Source organism: Cygnus atratus, chromosome 4, assembly GCF_013377495.2.
Source record: "Cygnus atratus isolate AKBS03 ecotype Queensland, Australia chromosome 4, CAtr_DNAZoo_HiC_assembly, whole genome shotgun sequence".
Classification (NCBI taxonomy): Eukaryota; Metazoa; Chordata; class Aves; order Anseriformes; family Anatidae; genus Cygnus; species Cygnus atratus.
In genome coordinates, this window is record NC_066365.1 from 27,982,373 (window position 1) to 27,996,821 (window position 14,449).

The window sequence follows — 14,449 nt, forward strand, 5'->3', positions numbered from 1 at the left end:
TGAAATAAAAGCACTTACAAATGATTACCTGATCATCAGCTTACCACCTGATCAGCTAATAGAATAAATGGATGTTTTCTTCAGAGATCAAGACAAGAAAAGGAGGTGATTGTTTTTATATCAACTGGGGTTATCTGCCTTGTTTTTGCTAATAGAAAAATGAGGTTTTGTTAAATAATAATAATAATTAAAAAAAAAAAAAGCTGCTCCAAACAAAAGAGATTACATCAACTGCATCCTTTTCTAATGATTTAAAGGAGTTTTGTTTTAATCCAAAATGGAAATAGCAAAATGCTCACATTAAAATTTCAAGTAAGAACTTTGTTGAGATGCCTAATGGCATACAAATTTCAACAGCATCCTAATAATCAGCCTCAATTTTTTTGTTAGACCTAGCAAATTAGCACCAGTCTTTCATTTGAACTCATCTAGCACAAGAAAGATTTTATTCTAAGAAGGTAGAGGAGGGTCAAGAAACTTCTAAATACACAGTCCTGCTAATTCCTAAGCTAGAGCAGAAGACGAAGCTTGTACCAAGAGCTCGTTGTGTGCTACTCTCAAACATTTGCAGTCAAGTATCAGTAGACTGCTGAAATCATTCAAGAGGACTCTAAAGCTGATCAGATTACAGCTTTACCAGAAACTATTTGCAGATAATATGGTCATAAGCTATTTTTCTTATTAAAATTATGCGGAAAGACATGAACTCTAGCCATTCCTCTATGGAACTGTTTCCCAAAAGCCATTGTGTGCTGTTGAGCATAGTGGATGGCAAAGCTTCCACTGAATTTAGCTGTGAGGGAGATGTCTGGTTCCTCAGCTGGAAGAAGAGGATTTCACATTCTTGTCCTAAAAACAACATCTTCCATTTAAGCTTCTGCAGTGTTTTGCATGGTTACTATAACATTTCTTTTTTAATAAAGGAAGCAGTAAAATATTGAAGGTAAAATGATAATATAGAGAGGAAAATCTTAGTGGAATTTCCTATGGCAGCGCGAGGCTTTTATTCACAAAAGGGGCAGCTATCTGTTCAGAGCAAATCTAATAACCAGATGTGTCCAGAACTTGGTGCTTCCAAATATTTCAGGTATGTGAGGTTTGAGAACATGACACATTATGCCAAAAATGCACACAGGAGAGGAAACAGGTAATTGGGAGGGAAATGCGCAGTAGCAGCACATGCCAAACTGCCATTGCTCAGTGTGTGAAAGCTGGGAAAGGGGATCTTTGTGGTGGAAAGAAATGGGACACAAGGTCATTTTCTGCTCCCAAGGATGGCATTTAAATCCAGAGTAATTCCACTGAAGTCAATGGTTTTAAACATAGAGTGGAAAATAGACTCTGGCTGTTATCCCTTTCTAATCACAACGGGAGGTGCAGAATCAGTTCAGCACATCTTTACTTTAAGACTCTCATTCTCTCTAGGGACAACTGGGATCAGGGCCAAACAGGTACCTAAATACCTGGATTTGCTCACTCACAAACAGTGCTGGATTAAGGCATGTTACAGAAGACGGTCACCTCATCAGCCAAAATCTGTTTGTCCCATCTGTCTGCCAGAGGGTGCTACCCAGCAGCAGGGCTGTTTTGACTCACAATGCACAGAAATTAAAGCTGAAGACATGGGAATAATGTGGTCTTTGCAGCAAGGTGTAGCACAGATGTCTAGGTCCTGTTTTAAGTTTCTATGCTTGGGTTTTCCAAATACTAGGAATCCAAGTTTTTTGTAGCATTTTTTTAGCCTTTCAAAAAGCAAGTTTTCCAAATATTAAAGTCTTCAACTGGGGGAAAGAAAAGCTGTAACAGGAAGGGTTTTCACAAGTAGATTTTTATCTTTTGGTTATTTTGATCTGCAAGTTTCTAAAGGGAAAGCATTCTTTGGAAAAGTATGATTGATTTTTTTGTTTCCATTTTAGGCTTCTGAGTGCATTCCAGAAAACATTTAAAAAAAATAAAAAATAAAAAAGAGAGAGAGACAGAGCTTATGTTTAAGTATCTATTGATTCTTCAGATAAATAATCACAATGTAGTTTTCTTGTGGTTTGTTGTCCCAAATTTGTTTTGTTTTGTTCCTATCCCCTAGGTAGAAAGAAAAAATATTTGAATACCTAAAGTACAGATTTTACTGTACAGAGTCATACAGAAACCTCAGTCAAGCTGGGTCCTCTCTGTTTACATCCCATTCTAACTCTACAAGTGGGAGGTGATTGAGATACACTCATTGAACTGCCATGTAGATGAGAGTTGCACGATTGCACTTGACCTCTGCTGTAGTGAAGATATGGTTTCTCTGGGGATGCTCCTGGACAGTAACACTCTTAGCTGCTTGCCTACAAAACATGAAGCTTACCCTAATGTTTTTTCTCAGCATTAAGCATGGCTCTGATTCTAAGACCACCCAGGTCTTAATCCAAGATACTAAAACAAGAAAACAGCAGCTCAAACTGTCTGGATGAACATGTTTTTCAAGTACTGAAGTTGATGTGGTATAGATTAGTGTTGGTCAAACGAAGCCTTTTCATGGTCCGTCCTCTCTAGGAGAGGAAATATACCTTGCAAGGCAAAATGAGATACAAGAAGAATACACCCATGACATCCCCAATCCTGAAGTCTGTCACCTACAGCTGACTGTAATATGCTAAGAAAAGTGCCAAGGCTTGTGCTCCCCACAGGTTTAGTGAGAGAAAAGGCTGTTAATGTATTGTTGCCAACAACAAAGGCCTCAGATAACCCTGTAAATATCTGTCTGTAAAAGACTAGGAGAAGGAAACAAGGTGAAATATTGACATTCACGAAGGAGTAAACATACATATATATGTTATGTGTCTAGAAATATGTCTATGTATGTATGTACATAAATAAAACATTTATGACCTTAATCTTTGTTTCTCTTTTGTGGCTTTTTTTATAATATGCATAATATACACCTAAATATCCATTTAACTAAAAAAAAGTGTAAGTTGCCATGAAGTAGTTTGCTCTCATAAAAGAGGCTTAATGGTGTGAGGAACTGAGACTAAAAGGAAGCAGTAAAGGAACTAAACTGCAGGTTATGATCACACCTTTCTAGCCCTATGTTTAAGGGGAATGGCCAAGTGAAGATCTGACAGGACATTAACTATGAAAACTACTCATTGCCTTCAACAGTTTATGTCCAAAGGCACAGAATAACGAGATTATTCATAGGAAATGATGCAGCTGTGCATCTGCGACTGTGTGGCCTTCTATCAGCATCCACAGCTTAGTTTCACCCTTTAGATAATAAATTCCAGCATACCACGATCTATTTCACATTTACTGACTTGTAACCCAGCGCATTCTGCAGTGCACAGGCCATATCAGGATTTCAACATGCATCTCAGGGACACTGGAATGCCAAAATGAAATTGTGGAGAAAGAACAACTACAAAATCCTGACAAGGGGGTGAAACAGTGCATGGCTTTGATGTCCCACCTCTACCCCTGAAAGTAACTGGATTTGACAGGTATGGGGGCTTACTATACAAACACTTTTCTTGGATATTATGGGACCTGAATCTGCTGACATAAATATGACACCAACAAGCCAGGCTTTAATTAGTAAATTCTAGGAATACAGTAATTCAAGGAAAATGACAATGTTGTAAGTCTCAAGAAGGATAGAAAGCCCTCCTAAGCATTTTCTTTGATCTAAAAATCAAACACATTCCTGTAAGCATTTCAGCAGGTTCTGTTATAGCTTAAAATTCAGTTCAGAATCAAAGCTAAAATCTCCCTTGGCTTCATTCATAGAGCAGATAGTAAGGGAACCCACAATCAAACATGGAAAATCAATATCCAGATACATTTAATGGCATACAGATCCTGCCCTCAGAAGCCAAGGCTGAATTCTCAGAATCCGGTAATTAACGCATCCAAAAATGCCCTTAGATTGATGAAGCAGACCCTTGAAGCGAGGTATGATTGTCTGATACCTCGGGAAACAATTAAACCAGATGGGACAATCAGAAAGGGAGTATCCATGAAGAATAAAGGATTGGTTCAGCCAAGGAACACAAACTTTTCTTTTAAAAGGACAATGGTCTTAGTTAAAAAAATTTGTTTGATGAAAAAAATCTGTACCGCTACATGAACTATTGCTAAGGTGAATTAGTCCCATTAAGAAAATATTGAACATTATTTCTGCTTCTGAATTTGTCTAGTTTCAGCTGCCAACTATTTGATCTTTTTCAGTCTTTCTTTGCTAGACTGTGGGTTCATTTATGTGGTTACATTAATAAAAACTATGAAATTGGTAAAAATGTTTTTTAAGTATAAGCATTATACCCTAAAATCTCAAATTTATCTTTCAATAGCCATTTTATTATTATTTTTCAGCCTATAGTTTTCAAAGGCATATAGAAAGTTTTATTATAAGTGAATTGTTTTGGTACACAAATACTTAGTACCATCTTTTAAATTTGTATTTATTGTATTTTTATTTGGGAATTCACAGTGTTTTCTATTTTTATCTTGGTTTCAATTTTCTCAAATTTAAAATTAATTCTTGAGGTAAATTTATTTTCAAACAGTATATGAACATATATCCATATTTAACTGCCTTGCTGAAGAAAAATTCCACTAGGTAAAAATTTCATTCATCTGTAACACTTGTTCAAATGCATTATATGTAATTATTATTGTTTTATTGTTTGGGCTTTGTATTTCTAGCATCTATTTATCTAAGGATTTTTGATATAATGTGCCAGCAACTTATGTAAACCCACAACTAATAGTACTGAATATTTTTCATGTTATTTTGAGTTTTTCTTGGCATCTTGTAATACCATCCAGTATGCTGGCAAACAAATATCCACTGACTTAACTTAGAATCTCCTCCAAATTTTCTTTTCAGTGGAAATCCCCTGCAAACTATGTCTAACTTTTGAGACATTACAAAAATGATCAGAAGATTTTGCAAATGTTTAACATCTTGCCTATTACCTCATATTTTAACAGGCATCTGATACTGACATCTGTCAGACATAGGTGGAAATAGAGAGCTGAAGGCAGAACCTGTTTTTATTTAGAGAGGAATCTTTCATGCCCTGGTATAATGAAGCTCAGAACGAGTTTCTCTTCATTTAGCCTTCCAGTTTCCTGAAGAAGGCACAAGGAAGCATTGCCTCCAGAAGTTTCTTTTACAAAATCCCTATTAAAATACCTAATGAACAGGCTTTGTAGGTCAAAACACTGTAAAGGGTTCAGTGCTGCAGACTTCAGCAGATGGCATTAAGGCAGTCTGGTGCCATCAGACATGATGCAGGGCAGCCAGCATGCAGAGCCAGCAGCCACCATGTCATTTTGATGTAGTCACCAGCTACATTAGAGGCATATGTTACATCCTTCAAACCATTCCCTTGAGTGGTGATTGGGCCCCAAGCTTTCCAGCCTCTCTGGCAAGGTGTCTGCCTGGCCCCTCAAAGCTCCAGGGTCTGCCTGGGATTCACATGACCAACACAGGCATTTCATTTAGATGTGAATCATGAAACCAGGAGGTGGTGTTCCTTTTATGCCAAACAAAATAGGTACCTTCAGGGATTTCTGAGCAGCGCCTGCCATAGCCTGGAGATGTTGTACATTCCAGTGCTGCTCCTCTGCTCCCCCCCACACTGCTGTATGCACGCACACAGTGCACCCAAAAGGTAAACTTTGCAGCATCTGAGTCTTTTCTTTGCCAGTAAGACCTTTCTGGGCCCTAAGCTTTTATGCATGTGCAAAAGCTGTCCTTCAGACTGCCTCCCAGCAGTCTTCATCACAGCAGTTAAATACCAGGACTGCAGTGAGTGCCCCTCACTTGCCACACAGCAATAACAAATGCTGTGCAGCACAAGGCAGCGAGTTGCATTTCCATGTGCTCCTGCTCCCAAGGCTGCTTCTGTATTTTAGACAAAGCCTCTTTAGAAGCACTTCAGCCCCTTGAATAAGGAACACAAAGCAGATCTGCTGTTACATGCATATATGAGGACAAATATCACTACCATGATAATCCTTTAAATAAATTACCTGATTCTGAAGGGGAAAGAAGATAGTATTACATTTACTGCTATACCTTTTGTGACTGAGTTTCTGATACTGTCTCAAAAACCATGTCTCAGACCATGTCCAACCTATGGGACGCAGGAACACTTCCCATCCTCTGAGTATTCATATGCCTGCCATGCTATGGAGTCCAGGGAGTAGGCCAGATCCTTCCTCCTACACCACCAGGGAAGTCTAGCAGATGTCTTCTACCTCCATGGGAAGAAACCTAAACATGCAGGCCAAAATCAAACTGCTGTGGGGTCCCCATTCTAAAGAACTAAGAATTCAGGGTGCCAGGCCATGCCATAGGAGATCTGTCTCAAGTGGAAGTGCAAGTGCAGATTTAGGATTTTTAGACACAAGAAAGCCCTGTAATCCTGTCCTGATGGGTCTTGGCACAAGCGAGCCTTGAACTGCTCAGGCCGGGCTAGTTTTTGACACACCCAGAGAGAAAACTGGAAGCAGCCAAGGAAAGCCACATGAGCGGATATTTAGTGAGCGGAAGGGAGGCAAGTCAGACTGTAATTCTGTACTGCTCTTGGCAGCCAAGTCCTCTCTTGAATCTTGTCCATAGTCTCTGAAAATGTGTTTAATTTACCTTTTGTGCTGGAGGTGCTGGAACGTGGAAGAGGGATGTTGGTTCTGCATGTTCGGACACCAGCGCGCGCACCGCCACAGACCACAGCACAGATGCTCCTCTGGGTTTCTGAACTGAAGTCTCACATTACTGGGCGGAATTGAGACACTGTTATATCCTATTGAAGCCATGCTGCAGGCAGGTGAGAAGTTCACCTAGCTTGATATTTTGTCTCTTTATGGCCCAGACCACATCCTTAGTGGGTGACTGTTCCAAAAGCATCCCCCTGATTTACCCTCCTGTCTTCTCCTGAGGCTTAGTGAGCTATAGGTTGCCACTAGTCCAGCTAATCGCCCTTATTTCTACTTTAGGTCATGCGATGACCCTTAACAAATTCCACAACCATATCTGCACTTTGAGAAAATTGGACTTCGTTTCTTGTTTATTATTTTGCATCTTTCTTCTGGAAAAGATGAAGAACAATTACTGTTAATGCAAAATGAGCAGCCTTGGCAACAGATAGTCGCGATTACTCAGATTCCAGGCTTGAGGGTCTGATAAAAACCCCAGTGAAGCTAATGGGAATCTTTCCAGAGTAGCTTTAGCTGAAGTCTAAAGGCATGGACATGTTGCACTCCTAGAATCCCATAGGTCCATAATCCTTTTCAGCCCTTTCCTGAAGAATGATTAGCAGAAAGGTCTACAAAATCTACTTATTTCACAATACTAAGCTGCTTCCAGTGCATTCCCAGATGTCAAATTCCCTCAACATTCCCAATGCAGGAGCCAAACTCTTCAGCTTCTATCTTTGACAATTTCCACTGTGTGCAGAGGGATGCATGATTACAAAAATCTGTGGTGGCTTAACTTAATATGAAAGTAGGACAAAGATAAAATAACAGGCAAGTATTAACCATCAATTCAGGGAAAATCTAGCACTGTGATAAATGGTGCCTAATCATGGATGTGTTTAAGTCACTGATGAAATATAATGCCTCCGGCACAGAGGCAAAATATGAAGGGCAGAGGGATCAGCAAAGCAAGGCCATTTAACTCGTTTAACATAGTTCCCATTATCACTGTTAGTAAAAGTAAACGTTTGTTTCTAAATCTCTCATTTTGTACACTACCTACTCCAATACTTGCTATACTGCTCAGAACCCTAGCTCCTGAAGGCATAGGATTACATCAACTTCTCAGTTGTCATTTTCTTCTCTCCTTAAAGCAGGCTTTAAAAATGGAAACTTTAAACAAGCTCACTCAAAGCCCTCACAAGCCAGGAGAAAAACAAACCCACTGTTTTTTTTCTTAATACCATGACTTTCAGAAAATCCCCTGGGTGTTTTTGTTTTCTGGGTTTAATTATAGAAGTCAGAAATACTGGAACAGCGGCTGTGTCAGTGACCAAACTTCTGAGTCAAATTAACAAGCAGTGAATTATTCACAACAGATGTTGCTCTGCATAAACAGAAACGTAGGGAGCAATAAAAGAAAATACCTACAAGGAGATGATCAGAATGGGATGGATCACTGCAAGATTCAGGAAGCCAGAAGGCAAGGGCAGGAGTGATGTCTCTGGGTCTCCTGCTTTCAGCGCAGCTGATTAAAAGCAGCAGGAAGCAAGGCGCTCTGGGGCAGGTCTGCTGGGAAGGCCTGGAGGCAGCTCAAGCCCTCAGAGACTGACATCAAACTGCTGCTGGTCTACGGCCTTCAGTGGCCTGAATCAAACTAAGGTCACATACGGAGACAACCAGGTTGATAGGAACTACACCTGCTTTAAGTTCTGCCTCCTCTGAACTTATCTGTCATCCTGCTCTGAACCCTCCTTCCTGTAATGAGCTATTTACCAAGTGTTCCTAACACACCTGTTAGAGTACCTCAAAGAAACTTGGTAGCAATTCTGCTTTCTTACATACCCTCTTAGTTTTAATTCACACTTCAGATTTTGTCGTTATCAGCTCAGGGATATGACAGAACTGTGTGAACTCAGATATATCAATGTGCACATTGATATATGATATATATTGATATAAAGTGCACAACTGGTGAAAAGGGAGATGTAATTCAGATGCAATGTTTTTATTTGACTGGCTTCATTATAATCCTGACCACCATAGTACCACAGTTTTGCAAATACCTTGCACACCGTGCTTACTCATCCTAAGAAATAATATGGAAAAACGATGGGATTGTAAGTACCATGAAAGGGAAAGGGACTTACGAAAGTGGATGCCCTGTCCCCACTGACCCCACATAGATGCAGAGCATCTCATTCTTCTCCAGGACATTACTTGAAAACCTGCATGGGAAGAACTGCCTAGGAAAGATGTATCATCCAAAATCAGGCTGTTCTGGCACAGACCGAAGGGGCCATGTCTGGCTCCCACTGGGATACCAGCACTAATCCCAGTCTTGTTTCTCTGTTCAGACAACAAGTTAATTGGCAAACGCACCTCACTGAGGATGTTGCTGACATACCTTACAGACATGCCCAGCCAAAAAGGTCATGCTTCAAACCTGTAAATTATTCACACATTTTACATTTTAAATAAACCTGTAGATTTATTGTACAATAGTACAGCATGTGTCTTTTTAACCAAAAGCTCAGCACCACACAACACTTTAGTCTGCCATTTAAACATACACGGTCCTACAACACAGCTCAGTTCAGCTAGGAAAGCTACATAACTCATTGAAGTCCTGGCTACACTGTTCTGAAGGATGTATACCTACAGCAAGGACAGTGGCAGTGGTTCTGGTGTTGTAACAGTTAATTACTTTAACCTGTTCTCAGCACAGTAATGGCAAGCAGCTATCTAAAGCAAAACATAGATATCATTTACGGGACACTACATTTAATTGCCAATGCACAAAACAGTAGACTAGAGGATCCCACAGATAAGGGTTAGAGATGCACCATGACCTCAGTTTGATGTAATGTCTGCATTAGCTATGCCACACAACCCACCACACAGGAAGACTGGATGCAAGACAGGCATTGTACCGCATCGTAATATTGTTTGGATTGAAATTGTAAGGTTTGGAAGGGGCAGAGCAGGGTGTTCTGTACAAATATACGCTTGCCATGTTACATTAGTTTACAGGTCAGAAACACTCCTGTAGCCAGTTGCCCACATGCCAGCAGTCTCTTTAGTTAATTTTCGTACTGCTTGCTTGAGTTTTACCTGGTTCAGCTGAAAATGGTATCATCACTTCAAGACACGGGTCGTGCTATGTGTTATGTGTCTTAACCTTTCAGATCATCGGGGACCACACAGCTGAACTGGTGTAACTGGGCATCCTTTATCCATGCACGTGCTTGTGCCCAGCTCGCTACAGACTCTTACCAAGACATGCAAAGGTAAGGTAAACTCTTGGTTTGCCACACAGGCTCCTCCTCACACTGGGGATTCAAAGGTCATCACTGGATGATGACGTACAGCATGTGAAGTTCCCCTGAAGTCTGGAATTTGACACCTAACACCTAAATGATCTACAGGTTACACAGTACATTCTTGATCAGAAAGTGTATTCGTTTTTATTGCTGTTCAATTTATCAATGTGTGGTATGCTTCTTATTGTAAAGGATAAAGTACATTTTTTATTAAAGAATATCAAATTTTCTGAAAGTATTTTCAGTAGATTTTTAAATACCCAAGGGAGGTAAATTTGGATCCCACTCCTGGACATGTGATTTTTCACTTAAGGCGGGGAGCATGATAGTGCATTGTTGGTTGGTTCTGAACAGTACTGAACTCCTACAACATCAACAAAAATAACGTGCTCATCAAAACACAGACAGTGATACTAAAGAAACAGAGGAAGGAAATCTGTATCAAACATCTGATCTTGAATTAAAACAGGCCAGCAATAGTGTCTAAGCTTTCAAACAGATGAGATGCTTAGCTGATATCAAGTAGCATACCTGCAGCAGCTTCAGAATTATACTAGACGTGCACCCACTACAGTTCATGTGTATTCTCTGACTCCACAAGCTTCACTCAGACAAAATACTAAAGCAAGCTAATCCAAGTGTACTAAGAAATTAAAATGGGTGGGGAGGTATCTTTTTAAATCAAAGTTGCTTTATTTGGTAAAATTTCACCAGTGATAAAATTTTCAATTCTCTCCATTGCTTTTGGATTTAGATAAGACTAACCAACAGAAGAAACAAAGTTGGAAACAAAACTGTTCTTGGCTTTTGAGACTAAATGCATGTCCTCTGTAATTCTCGGTTTGTTGTCTAAACTTTGTGTAAAGCTTTGGTAGCTTTCAGTGAGCATATGAACTTCTGGCTGATTATCTAGACACCACTGATACGTTTAGAGATTGTTGAAAAAGTAGTTATCTAATTTAAAATAGACATCACCTGAAATTCTATTTTTGTTGCCGTAAAACAAATATAAGCAGCATATTAACATGATACACAAACTTTTCTCCTTTGTCCATTCAAAATTTTTAATTTGGTTATTAAGTAATGAGAACTAATTAAAACCTGATCTTGAAATGTCATTAACAGCTTAAGGAATAAAGCTCTTTTATTTCCTGAAATCATTTCATGCCATCTTCAATAAAAGAACTTATGCAGATTCTTTCTGCTTATTAAAATGAAGCCAGAAGCTTATGTTTCTTATGTATTTAAATAGCCCCAACACCAGAAACATACAAAATATTATACTGTATTTTAATCCTTGTAAAACATCATTACACCACCGCACTGCTATTATAAATCTTTTCAATAACATTCATTATGGAACTCAGTAAAGAGCACCATCTACTACTATGCACTGTCAAATATTTCTGGCAGTATTGGGAATTGACTACAGCATTTTTATTTATTTATTTATTTTTAAACCAAGATTTAACCTACATATTCTGAACTTGTACATAATACACAACAGATTGTACTTCCATATAGGCTGCAGACACACTCACTCATTTTGTTCTGATTTGTATATAAGAGTAGATTTTCTATAACAATATGAAAGAAAATTAATAACTTCTGTATCTACCTAGGAGTTTAGTAGTTATTTTTATTCATATTAATCAAAAGATGACTGAAAAAACAAAGTTAATTATTGTGAAGTGCACAAAATCTAAAATATAGGGACTTTCCACAGTACGATATACTAAATCAACATATAATAGATTCAAGGCTGTAAAGCCAAAATCCTTGTTTAAAAATTTAGTGTTTCTGACATCATCTTCCACCATTCCATCAACTCTTCTTTCTCTTCTTCTTTTCTTTCAGACAATGACTCCAGTTCAAAATCAACCTGAGTAAGAGAAACAAACAAAAACTTCAGTAAGAGACAGAGAGAAAGAAGTGGATGTTTTGAAGAGTCATTTATTGAAAGCTGTTGTTTCACATAGCCATGAGCCTTCGGGAGGTACTTCCTATTTCAGGCTATTTAAATATGATATAAATATGGGGCTGATTTTAATATGTGCAACATTTGCATATCAGTACAATAAACTTATCTAAAACTGCACACAGATGTATAACAAAATTTCCAAAAGAAAGTAGACATCTGACCAGTCCTTGACTCGTCTAAAAACTTGTCTAAAAAAATATGGGCCAAGGAAATTAAAAATCGAATAGTAGTCAGGCACATAAATCTTCTAGCATATAATAATGTGTCTCGTCAGCATTCTGCTGTCTAACACCTAGCAGTGCAGACTCCCAGAATATCAAAACATGTATTCTATTTTATGCCATCAGGAAAATCCAGGGAGCTCTTCTGACATATGGCTCACTAGTGTAGATATGATGTACATCTTCCTGTATGATACACTCTACAGAAATAAGCACCTATTTTGATTTTTATGCAAGGAATCCACACTTGTACAGAGGATGAATTAAAAATGCTTCTGAACTCTCAAACAGAGCTAAGTCTTATTCACCATACATGCTCCATCACTATCTTTCTGAGTTGCTTTCTGAGTTCACAGAATCACAGAATCACAGAATCATCTAGGTTGGAAGAGACCTCCAAGATCACCGAGTCCAGCCTCTGACCTAACACTAACAAGTCCTGAGCTGAACATCGTTTTTAACCTATGCAGGTAGTCACCTGACAATATAGACTACAAATACTAACTCTCAATGAAAACCTCAACATCTCTTAACTCTTTACGTCACACAATTTAGAGCTATGCTGTAGTCTTCTATTTGATCTGCTAGCCATACATCCACTAATAAAAAAAGTACAAATATTTCAGTATTATCCTTCTCTGTGTCAGCTTGCTTTAAATAAGACTGTAAGGAAATGAAATGAGTTTAAAATGAGACTACTCTCAATGGCTTACACAGCACATACTAGAAAAGCAGATTTCCAGACTGTCTTCTAAAATAGCATATATTGGTAATACTCTGAAAAATAACCTCCTGATTACACACATACCATGAAGGGGAAAAAGAGAGAGAGTTTTTCTTTTTTGCCATAATAGATGCTTAACTGACATACATGTGAACACTTACCATGACAGCAGGGCTAAAGGGCACAGCTACTTTTTTAGTTATTGCGAGATAACCTGGTGCCGAGGCTGTAAGTTTGTAATTTCCAGGCACAAGCAGTCTCCAATAATCACCATCCTTGGCTGTAGACAATAAGAAAAAATAAAACCACATAAATATGTATAAAACTAGTTATGCAGCCAAGGAAAAGGGACTGTCTAGCTTGTCAGCATCTTTTATGTTCCTCTCAGCCCTCTTCTTTTGGCTGTCTGAAAGAATTTTTCTGTAAGGGCTGTATAAATGTATCAGTATCACTACAGACTTCCTTCTTTTCAGGTAATCAAAACAAGCATTTTAACTCTGAAGTTGTGCTGTAGCCCCCATGAAAGATTTTGCCTTCTGAGGTTGAAGGCTCTCCAGCACACTGAAGAAAAGAACAATGTGGGACAAGAGCCTTGCTTAGAAGCACTCCACCAATGCACGGCCAATTTCAAGCATCTGAGTTTGTCTGCAATGCAGAATGGTTTTTTATGTCCTTCAATATTCTGGAAATCCAAATGTAAATAAATTTTATTCTCCCCAAATTCAAACAAACAAGATTACTTTTCTCAAGTTATATTGCAGAGACATCTATAAATGCTCATTTCCTGGAATATTCCATGTGTCACCCCTGAAAGCATCAGTACCTACAGGTTTCGGTATCCAGGCAATGTCTGGGACTTTTTTTCCTCCATTTAACTGAAAAAAGAAATGAAAGCTTGATCCACTGAGGTCAAAGAAGGGCTCCTGCTGCACTGACTGTTACTGCAGACAATCTTTCTCTGCCACAGAATAAAAATGCGTAACCCTGTTCTCTGAAATGAGTCCCTACCGTTTCCACAAAGAATCTGATCCTCTGTGCACAAGGAGTGGCCAATCATCTGATTTGTCACAGGCTAATATTGCGAATGTCTGTCTCCACACAGAACTTCAGAAAGCATGACAAATTATTGTAAAGTCCAGTTAGCAGTGCTATTCAAAACACTTGTCCATGCTCGGGGAAATATTATTTAAATATCTGCAATTTGCACGGTCAAAAAATGTTAGTAGTCAGGCCAGCTGTCCTCAGACTTTTTTCTTTATGCAACAAAAGGAAAAGCAAACACTGCTACAAAGCAACGATAATGATCTGTTCTACTTCCTGGCAATGAAACAAAGATGAATTTTAAGTCATGAACAAAGGAGCAGGAGAAAGAGAAAAGAAAAAAAAAAAGGAAGAAAAGAAGAAGATCTATCCTTCATTTCAAATGTGCAAAAATTTAAATAGTTATTTTCCTCAGTGTTTTGACAATATGCAACTTCCAGGCATATACAGACACAATAATATAAGGGGA

The 14,449-nt window shown here is 38.6% G+C and overlaps 1 protein-coding gene across 1 annotated transcript in view; it reads right to left on the reverse strand.

Annotated features, from left to right (window-relative positions):
• Positions 1-11,632: 11,632 nt before the first annotated feature.
• The window catches only part of CPE (carboxypeptidase E), a 55,233-nt gene continuing 52,416 nt past the window's right edge, over positions 11,633-14,449 (reverse strand). Inside the window, exons 8-9 of the mRNA XM_035552828.2 lie at positions 13,101-13,219; positions 11,633-11,895 (exon numbers count right to left, since the gene is read on the reverse strand). Coding sequence (XP_035408721.1) covers positions 11,797-11,895; positions 13,101-13,219 — 218 coding nt within the window. The 3' untranslated portion in view covers positions 11,633-11,796. The remainder of the gene's footprint in view (positions 11,896-13,100; positions 13,220-14,449) is intronic.